This window comes from Nannobrachium achirus, assembly GCF_963921795.1.
Source record: "Nannobrachium achirus genome assembly, chromosome: 22".
Lineage (NCBI taxonomy): Eukaryota > Metazoa > Chordata > Actinopteri > Myctophiformes > Myctophidae > Nannobrachium > Nannobrachium achirus.
In genome coordinates this window covers 47,011,800-47,027,789 of record NC_137829.1, presented here as the reverse complement: position 1 = coordinate 47,027,789, position 15,990 = coordinate 47,011,800, and the positions used below count along the sequence as shown (strand labels likewise).

General features: G+C 44.9%; 1 protein-coding gene across 1 annotated transcript in view; it reads right to left on the bottom strand.

The window, feature by feature from the left end:
* The window catches only part of thsd7ba (thrombospondin, type I, domain containing 7Ba), a gene marked incomplete at both ends in the record, with an annotated part of 450,762 nt that overhangs the window by 65,618 nt on the left and 369,154 nt on the right, over positions 1 to 15,990 (bottom strand). The window contains 2 exons of the mRNA XM_080752925.1: positions 12,438 to 12,618; positions 14,723 to 14,856. Of these exons, the coding sequence (XP_080609051.1) occupies positions 12,438 to 12,618; positions 14,723 to 14,856 (315 nt within the window). The remainder of the gene's footprint in view (positions 1 to 12,437; positions 12,619 to 14,722; positions 14,857 to 15,990) is intronic.

Sequence of the window (15,990 nt, the reverse complement as noted above, 5' to 3'; positions counted from 1 at the left end):
CCGTAAAATTTTGCACGCACATTCCCACTAGGTATGCCAGCCTTTTCACATTGGCCTGTTATAGCTCCACCAGTCGACATAGCAAAGCACATTTTTCGAACAAAATGACTCAAATCATGAATGCAGCGTCAGATTGCTGTGAAAGTCCAAAGAAGACATGGCACCCTTTTAACATTGGACTATTACTGTTCTAGATCTAGCACTGCTTCTATCTCTCTCTCTCTCTCTCTTCTCTCTCTCTCTCTCTCTCTCTCTCTCTCTCTCTCTCTCAGGGACATGCTGGGCCCCTGATTCAGCCTGGGAAAAAGAGTTAGATAGATAGATAGATAGATACCTTTATTATCCCAAGGGGGAAATTCAGTTGTCCAGTAGTAGCACAGCAGTATACAGTTATTTACAAAGTTACAGAGACGTAAGAAAAAATAGATAAGAGGGAAAGAAACAAGAGAACAAAAAAAAGAGCAGTACAGTACCAATAAAGAGAAGGTGCATCAATAGAGGGGGCGAATAATATATAAGTATATATACATAAAGTGTCTTGCAAAAAAGACCATAGCAGTCAATGCTAGTTAGTGCAAACAAGTATCTCACTGTCATTGTTAAACAAAGCAAAAATACTTAGAAACTACCAACACAAACTAATAGTGCAAAGTCAAAAAAAATCAGTGCGAAAAAAGAAGAAACTAGGAAGCGTGTCACCGCAAGACGCACATGAGCACTCTTCCTGGACGGTCCTTTTGGGTCAAAGTCAATACAGCAATAGTTCCTTAGAGGTCAATGTCAATACAGCAAAGGTTCCGTCAGTCTAAGTTAGGAAGGGAGACCTTTTCAAGCGTCCGTTATGTGTCTCGTTGTACAGCTTAAGGGCAGCCGGTACAAAAGATTTTCCTAATCTCTCACATCTCCGTCCTGGGTAGGTAAAGCGGTCGTTTCCTCTCTTACTCCAGTAACTGGTGATCTCTAGATGGAGGGGGTGGGAGGAGTTCTCCAAGATGGAATCCAGCTTCCTCGCTGTGCGCACACTGGTTACTTCCTCCACCCCCTGCAGAGAGGACCCGACGACAGAGCCTGCTTTCTTCACCAGTCTGTTTAGGTTAAACGTGTCACCTGCTCTGTTGTTGCCACCCCAACATGTTATACCAAAAAAGAGGACACTTGCCATGACAGACTGATAGAACATCTGTAGCATCCTATTGCACACCCCAAACGATCTCAGTCTTCTCAGGAGGAACAGCCTGCTTTTCCCCTTGCTGTGAATCGCCTGTGCATTGTCCGACCAGTCCAGTGAACTATTCAGGTGTACTCCGAGGAATTTGTAGTTATCCACAAGCTCAACCACCTCACCGTTAATGGTGCTTGGCACCGGGGGGACTCTCTTGGAGGTGCGGAAGTCCACCACCATCTCCTTGGTCTTGCTTGCGTTGAGCCTGAGATGGTTAGCCTCGCTCCATTGCACAAAGTCCCTAACCACACCATCGTGCTCAGCCGTGTTGTCACCCGAGATCTTGCTGACCACCACGGTATCATCTGAGAACTTCTGCAGATGACAGGTCTTGGAATTGAAGAGGAAGTCCGATGTATAGAGAGTGAACAGGAAGGGTGAGAGCACAGTTCCTTGCGGGGCCCCCGTGTTGCTCACCAGCACATCAGACCGACAGCTCTGCAGTCTCACAGACTGTGGCCTTTCTGAAAGGTAGTCTGTGATCCATGCCACAAAGCCCTTGTCCACTCCCATCAGCGTAAGCTTCTCCGCAAGCAGAGACGGTTGGATAGTGTTGAAAGCACTGGAGAAGTCAAAAAACATAATTCTGACTGTGCTGCCCAGATCTTCCGAGTTGTAGAGGCCCTCATTGCGTGCTATAGAGAGAGATCTCTCTCTATAGCGCTGCTGCTACTCAAAGATTTGCCATTTCAGATCATGACACGTGACGGGTGGAAACCTTGTATGTCCAAAACCGTTTGTCTTGTATTTATCATTTTAAAATGATTTAAACTAGTGAAAACAGCCAATCTAAAAGCACACAACGCCTCGCACCGCGAGCCGCGACGCGTTGTGTGCTTGTAGATCTGCTGTTTTCACTACGTTTGTGCAACGGCCTTCTATGATGAAGCAGGGCTTTGCTTTGCGAAAAAATGTATACATTTGAAACTTGGAGATACGTGGTTTCTGCCCGACAGTGGCGATTTACTTTGTTGGCCGCCCAGCACCCAAAATGGAACGAAGGCCGACATTTTATGAACCGGCCGTTCGGGAGTTGTCCCGCTTTTCCCAACGGCCAGCACGTCCCTGCTCTCTCTCTCTCTCTCTCTCTCTCTCTCTCTCTCTCTCTCTCTCTCTCTCTCTCTCTCTCTCTCTCATTATCTCTCGCAGCAGTTCAAGCACATCTCCATCACTGTCATTACCTAATGAGACGAGCTGCTTCTCCAACACACTCACTGATCAAACACAATGATCGTCTCTCACTCACTCACTCACACACTCGCACTCGCACGCACGCACGCACGCACGCACGCACGCACACATGCACACGCACACGCACACAGTTGCAAAGACTCCTTCGCCAGGGCCAATTATGTTTGAACTGCAACTAATTTTGCGAGGCCGATCTGAGAACAGCATAATGTTTTGTTTGTGTGCACTGTGCAGACTGAAAAACAAAGAAACAAATAAACCAAGACAGCTCGTAATGGAGCAAATTATGGCTGTCGGGCATAGCAAACCTCATAAGACACAGTTCACCACTTTCTAAGAAATCCCCCAAAAAGCTGATCTACAGTACAAGCTCACAGTGCGTCACATCGCAACGCGTTTTCAACGGACCCTAACGACAGAACGGATGATCGCGAATATAATGTTATTCTTCCGGGGAAAGAAGAGAGGCGAGTCTTATCAACGTCACCTCCTCTGTTCACATCCACGTTGGAAAAAAAACTAAATCTGTGGATCTTCAAAGGCTAATAAAGACGCTCAAAATCACTGGCAAGGGGAGGCTAGGCAATGTTTCTAATTTTCCTGGACAGTATCACAAATCGCATGCTTGACATCATATTGACATAATACATAACTTATGCATGAAAACATACAGTATATGTGTACATACTGCATCTGTCAAGAGGATTGTGGTTCTTTGAGTGGGTGCGTGCATGTGTGCGTGCGTGCGTGCGTGCGTGCGTGCGTGCCTGTGTGCGTGCGTGCGTGCGTGCGTGCGTGTGTGCGTGCGTGCGTGCGTGCGTGTAAACTGACTGTTATGCTGTTTTGGTTTCAGTAATATTGCCAATGCTAAGTCCCTGTACATAGGTCACCTAAATAATAGATTAAAGACCGCATCTCGTCCGCTCAGCAACTCCATTTAACATTGATGAGAACTCCTTTGGGAAAATAAGGGAAAAGGATGGCAAGTGCATTGGGTATCAATCCAGCTTATCATTCACACAAAATGTGCTCAGTTCTCCAATAGTAATACGTGTACATTTATAAAGTTTTCGGAAAAAAACGTCAAATATTATTCAAAAATTACCAAAACAAATATGTTGCTACATAGTGTACATGTGCTGTACTACACTAAAATGAGTTCCCAGCCTGAATGGAAACATGTTCTGCATATTGCAGAAATAGCAGCAACCAGTAATGTATGTTAAACACATTGCGGCAAAGATGTTGACTGTTATCAGTTTATTATGTTCACAAATCTGCAGAACAGAAAATAGGTTATTAAGGACTTATAAAGGTCTTATTTAATGAGGAGTCAGCTCTACAGAACTACAGCACAGCTCTACTGGGAAGTAGTGTTACAGTGAATCATGCAGACTATACTAATCTAGCCTGATAAATCAGTCCGCACATTACCACCCCCTGTTGGTGGGTGGTGTGTAGTGTGGACTGACCCCGTAGATATTTTATTTTATTTCGTCTCGCCTGAAGAGCGGGCGAATTGAATGGGCCAATCAGGGCTGTAGACTTGAGGCACGTGGTTTGGCGTCTGGTGGATTCCCAAGGCTGGTCCGGTCCCAGCCACCCGCAGCCCCCTCCCTTCTGAGCTTTTCTGCCCACGTGAGAGTCCCTAGTGGTCCGTGAAAACTGTCATGGCGGAGTCAGACTCGACTCAAATTATTTTAATAAACTATACAATAGTGCCGTTTCATTACGTTTTAATACCATTTTGCACTAACGTAAACATGCAATCATATAATATGTTATAGAAATAACGTATTTTTGCAATGTCACACCACGTCGCCGTCGGGGGCTCTAAGCGCGCGCGCGCGCGTGCGTGCGTTTGTGCGTGCGTGCGTGCGTGCGTGCGTGCGTGTGTGTGTGTGTGTGTGACGTCAATAGGCTTTAGCCCGCCCCCGCAGAAGTAGAATGTCTCCTCGAAGGATCATACTCTCTCCCAAAACGAAGTGAAACGTAGTGTGTGTGTAGAGTCTGACGCTTGCAGTCAGGCTAATACTAATCATGCCTTGCATGGTTTCCTACGCCTTCGGTGTGTGTGTGTGTGTGTGTGTGTGTGTGTGTGTGTGTGTGTGTGTGTGTGTGTGTGAACAGGTGAATGTAATGCACAAATATTGTAAAGCGCCTTGGATAAAGGCGCTATGTAAGGGATAATGGCTGGCTCCGCGGTGGTTGTCTATACATAACAGACCGACAGCCTGACAGGCTGAAGGAATGTTATGTATAGACACCGAGGAGCCAGCCATTATCTCGCTTATTACCCGGCTACTAAATCAAATTAATAATTTGACTAAAAACTAAAAACAAAACAAAGTATTTCCTTGTTTACAGACGGCTGAAAGCATTCCACAAGTGTTGCGCTGGGCGTCCCCCCCAGCGCAACACGGTCGCCTTGGAAAACAAGGAAGTGCTGATTAGACAGAATCCATTTTCTGATACTGCATCGTCTATTTCTCGCTTAAAATATTTTTTAAAACATTCTTGAGAGCAACGTCTAGTTGTAAATGTCGCTGTGTGTTTGTTTACATGGCTGACATGTTGGATACAGCACAAGATTCACGCAGTGCAGCCTGACTGCAGCAGGTGTTCTGAGTCTTTGATTAGGCAGCGGTCTGTTATAGAGCGGAGTGGTCTGTTATCCAGAAATATCAGACCTTTGATTTCAGCGATTCACCAATCAGAATCAAGCATTCAAACAAGCCGGGTAATAAATACAATTCATTCTCTATCTTCTGTGAAAGCTTTCCCCACAATAACAGAAATCAGAACACACACTAGTATGTGTAGTAGTGTAGTAGAGCCCTGAGGGACTCACATAGGGTTGTTTTTTTACAACAAGGGTTCATATTTTAGATAGTCAATAGAGAAAAGATGAGTGTTAAAATGTTTTAATTTACTTCTTTCTATCGTTTTAGTGATTTTAAATGTCTTTTTAGACACAATAAGCCCATTCCCAAGATCGTTCGTGTTCAGTTTGGTTTAAATAGTAACAAAGAAATTGCCGGCTTATTGTATCTAAAAAGACATATTTAGCCACCAAAAACAAAGTTGTCCTTTAAGTGGTTGAAGAGGAATTGTACTGTACTGTGCAGTAGCAGGTTAACTGGACACCAGTGGTTGAAAGTAACTTGGTACATTTACTCAAGTACTGTACTAAAGTACAATTGTGAGGTACTTTTGCTTTATTTGAGTATTTCCATTTTTGGATACTTCAGACCTCTACTCCACTACATCTCAGAGGCAAAATGGTGTACTTCTTATAACTTTATTCACAAGTTACTTAATTTAGATTATTATTGCAAAACATGCACCATGAATCAATTAAGCCCCTTTTTATACGTTGGCTATTCAAAGCAGTACAAGCTCACAACTTGAGGACTCGTAAATCTGATCGAAAATAATGACTACTTTTACTTTTGGTTCTTTAGGCATTTGATGCCGATACGTTTGCATTTTTACTCAAGTAAATAAAAATAATAATAATGCATGGCCCAAATGACATTCTATATAAAGATCCTGCCCTATTCCTCACGGCAGACAATCATCCTGTGGTACTGTAACAGTACTGTTGTTTCCTGTTGAGATTGGCACATTTCACCCAGGTGTTTTCATCTCACTCACGTCACTTTGTCTGCTGACCTCACTCAGCAAACGAAATAAACGATTCACAGGAGGCAAGCAGTGATCACCCCATAGCATGATGTGCACTGCAATGTAGTTTCAAATGTGCTACATTGCAGGCGCTTTTTGAGAGTGAAAAAATAAGAAGACACGTGTGACATGTGTGACCTGGGCAGGTTGCCCCAGGAAATGTGCCAAGTTCGATAGGCAACAATGGTATGTAGCCTACTGTAGCAGCTCTCCAGATCAATCCAGCATAACTACTAATAGTGCGCACGGTTGCTGAGCTGAGGTTTCATTGGCATTCAAGTTAAGAGCAGACAACAATGGTTTAGCGTCTCTGCACCAGAATGCCTGGACTGGCTGAGTGTGCCTTCACTGATGCTTAGGAACGCTGCCAGGGCTTGTAGATTGAGTAGATTGAACGAGACACGGCGATGTCTGCAGAGACGACTTGGACTAATTAGGTTATCTCTCTCTCTCTCTCTCTCTCTCTCTCTCTGTCTCTCTCTCTCTCTCTCTCTCTCTCTCTCTCTCTCTCTCTCTCTCTCCCCCACCTATCTCTCTCTGTCTCTCCCTCTGTCTCTCTCTGTCTCTCTCTCTCTCTCTCCCTCTCTCTCTCTACGTTCTCAACTCTTCTCCCTCTCCGTCAGTCTTTCTGTTCCTCCCCTCCAAAGGTGGAAGTACTCAATTGTTTTACTTGAGTAAAAGTATTGGCATCAAAATATACTTAAAGAACCAGGAGTCTCACTCATTATGCAGAATGTCCCGTTTCCCTAGCCAGTGATTGCTTCCAATTTCAGGCTTTTGATCCGGTCAGGAGCGGAAACAGCCTTGGTCATGTTGTAGTCCTCAAAGCACTACACTTTGGCCAGAATGATCAAACCGGAAACAGTTTTAACCCAAAATAATTCCTCGCGATCAAGGGCATAATTTTAGGGCCCACCTAATAAACCCCTTGGTGCGGCGTAGTTTTGCTTATTTTGGAAAAAGTTTGTTTGGTATATCCATCTTTTAGTCCGACTCATAGTGACTGGCAAGATTACACTTCACAAGCATTTAAATAGGGATTGGGGAAACAAACAGGGTGAACAAAACCAGTTTCCAGTTTAGGCCATGCCTAGACCGGATCAAAAGGCTTACTTTTGAATAATATAACCTATGTAATATTTTGAATTGTCTTAAACAATGTCGCACAGGTATGTATTCAAGACTCCCATTCCAGATGTCTTCAGTCAGCTGTACGCCCAGTTCCGCCTCCCAATCGGCTCGAGAAATCAGTCGAGACCGGAGCCCTATTATGTAAAGTGTCATACAAATAAGAAATGATGCGTCTGGTCTCGGCTGCATGATTTAAACATCCATCCAATTTATCTGGCCTTGCAGTTTCAAAATCAGGAATATGACTCCTCACATAACTCCTAATCTGGAGGTATCAACAAAAATCTCACTGGGGGAGGTCGTATCTCTCTTTTAACTGTGCGAAGGAGGCAAATGTCCCGTCCATAAATAAACCTCAAACTCACACGTCTATTCCTTTCTCTCTCCAGTCAAGGAAAGCGCCTTCCAGATTGGAAGAAGCGAACGAGGGGTTTGCTGCAATGGGTAGCAAAAACGACACAGCCCTGAGCTTGAAGTGATTTGTTTTCAGATACGAATAGGTTATTATTGTATATATTTTTGTTGATGGAATGATAACTCTCAAATACCTGGAACGCGCCCGAGTTGCGTTAGATTTGAACCACTTTAACCATTAGTTTATGCTTTAACTATTGAAAAATAGCAGATATACAAGCTCCCAGGGACACCCCAGACGCAGAGATTTGAGTTACAAAAGTCTGCTTTGAAAAATATATATTGAAAATTTTTCACACATTTTCACGATTTTTCAAAAATAGCAGATCTACAAGCTCGCAGCGCGGCACTCGGTGCCGCGTTGTGAGCTTGTATATCTGCTATTTTTCAATAGTTAAAGCATTCAATAGTAGGCCTAAATGGGTTAAAGGCCCAGTAGTAATGACAGACATTTGGACAACCCCCCATTCATTTTGGATTTACACAGATGAGCTTTCCCTATTCTGTGTCAAATATTTTTATACTTTTTCAAAACGAGTGAGATGGGACATTCTGGGCAATGACTGTTTTTGGTTGAACTAAATTTAGCTGCCAATACTTTTACTTAAGTACATTTTTTAATACCAGACTTTACTTAACTCATTTAACGCTGATCCCGAGTATACTCGTGAAAAATACTCGATTATTTAGAGTGCCGATCCTGAGTATACTCGTGTAAAATACTGTATATAGAGTAACGCCAGCACCCTTACCCTATGGTCCGTTGGAAAGTCCTGGCACGATTGGACTCACCGATTCATCATCATCACGGATCCACGTGCACAAAATAGTAATCCCTTAACATGGAGGCCGACGGTGGATCTCATCTTTAATGTCAATTTTCTCCAAACAACACTTTTAAAGCCAAGGATGGCATTAGATTCTCGCTACAATAACGTAATAACAAAGGCAACGATCGGCCATTTTAGCAACGGCATGGGGTGACGATCGCTTCCGTTGAATGACGTCATGACGTCAAACCGGAAGTGTTTACGCTATGGACTTCTGGCCTTCAAAATAAGAGAATGGCAGCGTATGGAGCCTGCGAGAGGCACGCTGGACATTTAACCCGTTCATGTCTGGAGCACTAAATGGGTTAACAGAGAGTATTTCCACATTGCCGTACGGGCGGCCTTAGCTATGTTTCACCCGTTTCAATTGAAACGGGCCTCGGCCACCAGGGGGCCTCCAAGAGCTAGCCAGCAGAATGGACAAATCACCCGACTAGATTCTTCCCCGTTGCATAACAATGACATCACTGATGAATCCTTGGTATCTTTATAACAAACTTTGAGTGGTATAATGGGGTACTTATCAGTGTCTCATAACAGTGACATCCTTGGTATCTTTCTAGCCTTTGTTCAACATGCAGCTGTCACTGCAAGTTCCTCTGTTGCCACAGCAAGCTGTTACTCATGAAGCACCAAGGATTATTATTTAATGTCAACACATTCAAGTACAACGTGGCAGATGTAACTCAGGTAAAGTAGTATAACTATTCCACCTGTCCAAAGTCAAGATCAGTCCACCTGATAGTTACTGATATACATGTTTTCAATAATCATAACCTTGTTAATATAACGCCATTTAGGTCAACATTATGTAGTGATATAATATAATAATATATAAATAGCACGTAGCATCCAGTCATTGACTGGAAGTCAACTTCTGTGTACGATGCGGCGCGGCGGTGGTGGCGGCCTCATCAATAGCTCTTGAAATGGGCCTTCAGATTCCTAAGGCCGCCCCTCCATATTGATACTTTTATTTAAGTAAAACAAATGTGAGTACTTCCGTCACTGCTCTCTGTCAATCTTTCTGCCCCCCCCTCCTCTGCTGGGGTTCTGGTGTTGGTCCAGTGACTTGTTATCTTTGACAGAAAGCCTATAACAACGCTGCAACACACATCAGCGACAGACAGCAGCAGGTGCCTGCAGCTCGGTTACAGCCGTAGCACCCACATGCCAGGCCTCTCTAGCCTATGGGCAAACTCATTATGTAGAATGAATTAATTATACGGCAAGATAATAGCATTATGTTAAATGTAATTTTCATAAGGGTGCAGGCGTTACAAGCGGGAGCCACCTTTTTTCAGAGCAATAAAATCTGTGCGTCGTACGTAATTCTATTGGTTTGTTGCGCTATACTACGCTTGGCTGAGATGTAATTAACCCATTTAGGGCCTAGAATTATTGAATGCTTTAACCAGTGAAAAATAGCAGATATACAAGCTCACACCGTGGCACCGAGTGCCGCGCTGCGAGCTTGTAGATCTGCTATTTTTGAAAAAGTTGTGAAAAATGTGTGCAAATATTTGAATATATGTATTTTTAATGTAAACATCTGTACCTCAAATCTTGCTTCTGGGTGGTCCCTGGAACTAAATATTTTGAGATGGGGGTCCGTGGCCAAATAAATATAATTTTGGGGGTCCTTCACATGAAAAGGTTTGAGAACCACTGACATAGTAGTCTCTCAAGGACAGACTAACTGAGCTCCAGTTAAGTGAAAAGGACCTTTTCTTTGACGATGGCTGGCCAGATTGCTGAGATAGAAACATTAGGTTTTTCAAAAAACCTTAGAAGGATTCAAAAGACACTGTCTTATAGAATCGGGTCAAAATTCTAATTTTCACGATTTTTCAAAAATAGCAGATCTACAAGCTCGCAGCGCGGCACTCGGTGCCGCGCTGTGAGCTTGAATATCTGCTATTTTTCAATGGTTAAAGCATAAAATAATGATACACAAATGATAGTGTCCGTTCTGAATGAGTTAAAGAGCGGTATAGGATCATCTCTCTGGCGGTGTGACACGCGGCTCAGTTTCCAGCGGGGGATGATGTGAGACTCTAAAAAAGGTGCGTACACAACACCGGGAGCGCTTATTTAGTGTGATTAATTTGCATTAATTTGCAGTGCAGTGTTTACGTTATGTGTACGTGCGCTCGCAATGTGGCGTGTTCTGAGTGTCTGAATCGGCTATTTTTTGCTATTCGTTCTACGAGAAGTACTTTCCTCATCTAACCCGGATTCAATCATTTACCATCAGGTCAGAATTGGTGTCAGATCTGTGTCTAGCTGAGACATGACCTTTTGAGACTCTAAAGCCCCTTTTCGACTGCAGCTTTAGCACCACACTACACGACACCGCACCACACCAAATAAAAGTATCCCTATCGGTAAGAAACTAATGTACCCTTTTAACTCACTGTGATTATAATACAATATACATTTGTATTACAACTATCCTAAACTATAATTAAAAAGGGTTACATAGTGAGGCTTTAAGCGGTGAACATGTTTGACAAACATCGATGTGTGTATGTGCGTGTGTGCGTGCGTGTGTGTGTGTGTGTGTGTGTGTGTGTGTGTGTGTGTGTGTGTGTGTGTGTGTGTGTGTGTGTGTGTGTGTGTGTGTGTGTGTGTGTGTGTGTGTGTGTGTCTCAGTGGTGGAAAAAGTACTCACATATTTTACATAAGTAAAAGTATCAATACTGCACTATAGAAATAATCTGTTAGGGTGCCCTCACACCAAAATACCTATGAGAGTGGAATCCGCGTTCCGCCAATGCATTTCAATGAGAAGGGAGCGTTTTTTGCAGAAATCCTCTGCTGGCATGAAACCGCTTCACTCTCATTGAAATGCATTGGCGGAACGCGGATTCCACTCTCATAGGTATTTTGGTGTGAGGGCACCCTTACAAGTAAAAGTCTGGAATTCAATATGTACTTGAGTAAAAGTAAAAAAGTATGGACTTCAAAATATACTCATAGTACCAAAAGAAAAAGTACAAATAGCCTTGGTATAATATAGGGCTAAAGTGGATTAATGTATGTTTTATAATATAATCATTTATATCTGCAAAGTAACTAGTAACTAAAGTTTTCAAATAAATGTAACAGAGTAAAAGTACAACATTTGGATCTCAGATGTAGTGGAGTAGAAGTAAAAGTATTGGAATTTGGAAATGCCCAAGTAAAGTACAAATACCTCAAAACTGTAATTAACTCATCTAGTGCCATTCGCGAGATGTCTCGCGAAATGTACTCGAGTATCTGTAGTGCCATTCACGGGATATCTCGGGAAAAGTAATAGATTACTGTAACGGCGAGTACATTACCGAGAAGAATGGCCGACGGTCCGGAGACGAAATCCGTCGCTGATTTCGCATCATCACGTCTCCACGAGCACAAAATAGTCCCATCCATAACATTGAGGTGGACGGGGGATCTCATCTTTAATGTCCATTATCTCAAAACTACACTTTAGAAGCTAGGATGGAGGCAGATGCTCACTTATGTTACACAGTTATAAAAGCTCCCGGTCGGCCATTACACAACTCCACGTGGACACGGATCGGTTCCGGCGCACGATCCGATGACGTCAGACCGGAAGTGATTGCGCGGTGGACTTCTGGCCTTCAAAATAAGACAACGCAAGTGAATGGGACCTGAAGGAGGCACTTTGGACATTATAATCCGTTAATGTCTGGGGCTCTGAATGAGTTAAGTACAGTACTTAAGTAAATGTACTTAGTTACCTTACCCCACTGGTGTGTGTGTGTGTGTGTGTGTGTGCGTGCGTGCGTGCGTGCGTGCGTGCGTGCGTGCGCGCGCGTGCGTTTGTGCTGACACACAGTGTCAGACGCTCCAAGGAAAAGAAAACAAGGTTGGTGAACCAGTGTCCACTGGACTAAACAAGCAACCCAACAAGCCGGTCAGTCAGTCCGGTCCGGTCCATTAGTGGCTCCTACCTGGGGGCATGGGCTCCAGGGTCCCCAGACGGACATGACACAGTCCTCGGGGCAGGGGAGGAAGCAGACCCGGGCTCTTATTGGTGGCATGGTGTCGTCCTGATCACACAGGCTGTCATCCACGCTGGCTGCAGCAGCAGCACCCTCCGCGCCGCCGCTCTCCTCTCCCCTCCTCACGCACCTGCCACCGCAGCACAGAGAGAGAGAGCATTATAACTAGTCTCTGGGGCTCTGCAAACTGGGTCCTTATTTTTGTTTTCTGAGCAAAATCATACCGAGTTTCTGTCTCTAAATAGACTAGCTCTTCTTTTTTTTCCCTTTTTTTTCAACAGTTTCCCCTGGGCGTGCCACTTTTTTTTTGCGCTCCTCTCAAAGCTTTAGATATGTTTCAGTTTTGCCAGAGGGTCGTATGATTAGGACCAGCAGTGGGTTCTTGGTTGCCTGACACGTACAGTATAGCCAGAAAGAGTGCAGATAGAGAGCGCCACATGAGATCACTGACATTAAGGGCTCTATTATGATCCAGGTCTTATGCCTTATGCCTTAACTTCTTTGCCTTTTTTTTACTATTTTGAAAAAAAAAAAGTTAAATACTTCAAATGCTGATCTACATCTGCACGTTGTGAGCTTGCAGATCAGCTATTTGAAATATAAAAAAAAATATGTCTATATAGTAAAAAAAAATCAAACCTCGGTTCGAAGTGGAGCGGTGAATTTGAGCAGCTGTACCCTATGTGAGTGAGTGAGTGAGTGTAAACTGTGCCTGTGAGTGAGTGGTGAGTGTGCCTGGCCTGCACAAAACAGCGCCCCTCCTTTAACTAGTGTTTTGTGTGTGGCCACTCAAGGTATTGCCAGGCTACGGACACGGCCAGCCAGCCACCCAGCCAGCCACCCACCCACCCAGCCAGCCACAGACATACCCACGGACATACCTGTTCATTGGGAGCGCTTTCACCGCTCCAAAAAAGGCAAAGAAGTTAAGGCATAAGGCATAAGACCTGGATCATAATAGGGCCCTAAGTGTCTTTTGACTTTGCTTAAAATGACACTGTTGCACCGTCACAACTTTTTTTCCTTTTCCGTTACATTTTCCTTTCCACTTGAACCCTAGCGTCCATATTCTGAGAACTTTAGCCAAAAATAGCAGATCTACAAGGCGAGGCGTTGTGAGCTTGTAGGTCGTCTATTTTCGGCAAAGAGGTTTGGAATCTATGAACAGGTTGTGGGGGGTCCCTGCTTCATCTCTCTCTCAACTAAAGGGTCCTTGGGCCTGAAAACGTTGAAGACCCCTGTTCTAGGGTTTCTCGGGCGAAGCGGCCTGGACCAACAGCTTTTTCTCAGGACTCTCGGGGTGGGGCAGTAAATGAGTTAAAGAGGCGGCACCATAGTTTTGTACTTTTTCTGGTTTTCATGTGTCTAGGACGCGTGATTGGAAAGGACACCCGGGCTCCAGACGGAGCCGCTCGATTGTCCACGACACTGCAAGCGGCGCGAAGGCCAGCGGACCTTGGTCCTGCTCTTCGCCCCCGAGCGCCGCAGGCGAGTTACGAAGCCGTGGTGAATGCAATCGTTATATTTATGCCCAGGCCGTAAGGCCTGGGCAAGCCCACGATAAACGCCCTGTCCAAGCGACTACAATTGAGCGCTCCCTAGCTCCGCTTCAGCCAATCAAAAGCTTCGGTAGGCGGGGTTTCCCTGGAGCCCGGGTGTCCTTTCCAATCACGCGTCTAGGACAGGGGTGTCAAACTCATTTTGGGTTGAGGGCCACATTGGTCAAAAGGTGACTTGAGCTGGGCCGCAGGCAGCGCACGCGCACACACATCCAGCTAATGTGTGTGCATTAGCTGGATGTGTGTAGTTGGTGAACATTTTCAAATAATTTTCCAAACTATATGTGTGAATGGCTGTTATACCAGCATTGTTGTTCAGTCTGTTGGCAGTCAGTTCTATAACAGCCGATCTACAAGCACACAACGCCTCGCACCGCAAGGCGTTGTGTACTTGTAGATCGGCTGTTTTCACTACTGTTGTGCGACAGCCTTGTGTGATGAAGCAGGGCTTTACTTTGCGAAGAAACGTACAAATTTGAAACTTGGAGATACGAGGTTTCTGCCCGACAGTGACAATATTTACACCCCCGTATTATGTTCGTGTGCCCATGGATTATTGGGACATGAAAAGTGTGCCCATGCAGAAAAAAGGTTGAGAAACACTGCTTTACACCACTGTTGATGACCCCTGTGTCTATGGCTCCAGGCCAGTCCAGGCCAGGCCGTCTTGCTGACCTGATCTTGCGGCTCTGCACTCCCTCCCCGCAGGCTGGCGTCTCGTCCACAGAGTTGATGGTGCAGATGGACCAGGGCTCTGTCCTCCACTCGTACTGGCTGCACACGTTGTGACACGGCACCGCCTCGTACACCTACACACACATACATGCAAACGTGCACGGACACACACACACACACACACACACACACACACACACACACACACACACAGACACACACACAGAGGGACGTGCAGAGAATGTTAGAGAGGCAGGGGCTGACATTTCTAAAAGGGCCTTTTGGTGAAAATATCGAAAATAGCAGACCTCCAAGCTCAAGCTTGAAGGTCGGCTATTTTGGAGCTTGATACCACATTGAACTAAGCATAATCGAGTCAATACTGGAGATGTGGCGCAACGGCATGGATTTCTACACAGAGAGGGCAATTCTTTCAACATAAGATGCTTCGTTCAAGTTCAGGAGAGTTTGGAGGCAATTCTCTTGAATGCTGCCTTCAGGTATGGCATGGAAAGAGGGGCATTTGCATTTCTTTCACCATAGTAAAAGCTGCATTCATGGTCTGGAGAGGGCACTTTTTACAGACGGTTAAAAGGGCAGGGGCTCAAGCCCCCGTTGATGTCCATGTGTGCATAAAAACAAGAATAGGAGAGAATAAGAAAGTGAAATTACAGTGCAGAAATAAAGTAAATAAAAGGCAGTGGAAAACAAAAATGTGTGTGTCTTTTTTTTAAGGGATAACAGGGTTTAAAGTGGATAAGGGGGATGCATGGGCATTGGGCACGAATACAAATGAATGCACGTACGCACGCGCGCGCGCGCACGCACGCACGCACGCACGCACGCACGCACGCACGCACACACGCACACACACACACACACCACCAAAAAACAAGCATTCACATAAATGCATACGGTACTCACTCGCACGCACGCACGCAGACCCCGCACACACACTGATGCACACAAAGCGCACACAAACATGCCTTACGTGTTCAGACAGCATAAGTGGTGTGTGTGTGTGTGTGTGTGTGTGTGTGTGTGTGTGTGTGTGTGTGTGTGTGTGTGTGTGTGTGTGTGTGTGTGTGTGTGTGTGTGTGTGTGTGTGTGTGTGTGTATGTATGTGTGTGTGTGTGTGTGTGTGTGTGTGTGTGTGTGTGGCTGACACTTCAAAAGCCCCCCCAGGCACCACAGAGAAGACTTCAGAGATGCAGAGAATGGCAGGGAGGGAATGAAGCAACCTTCAGAATAGCAAGGCGTACACCCTT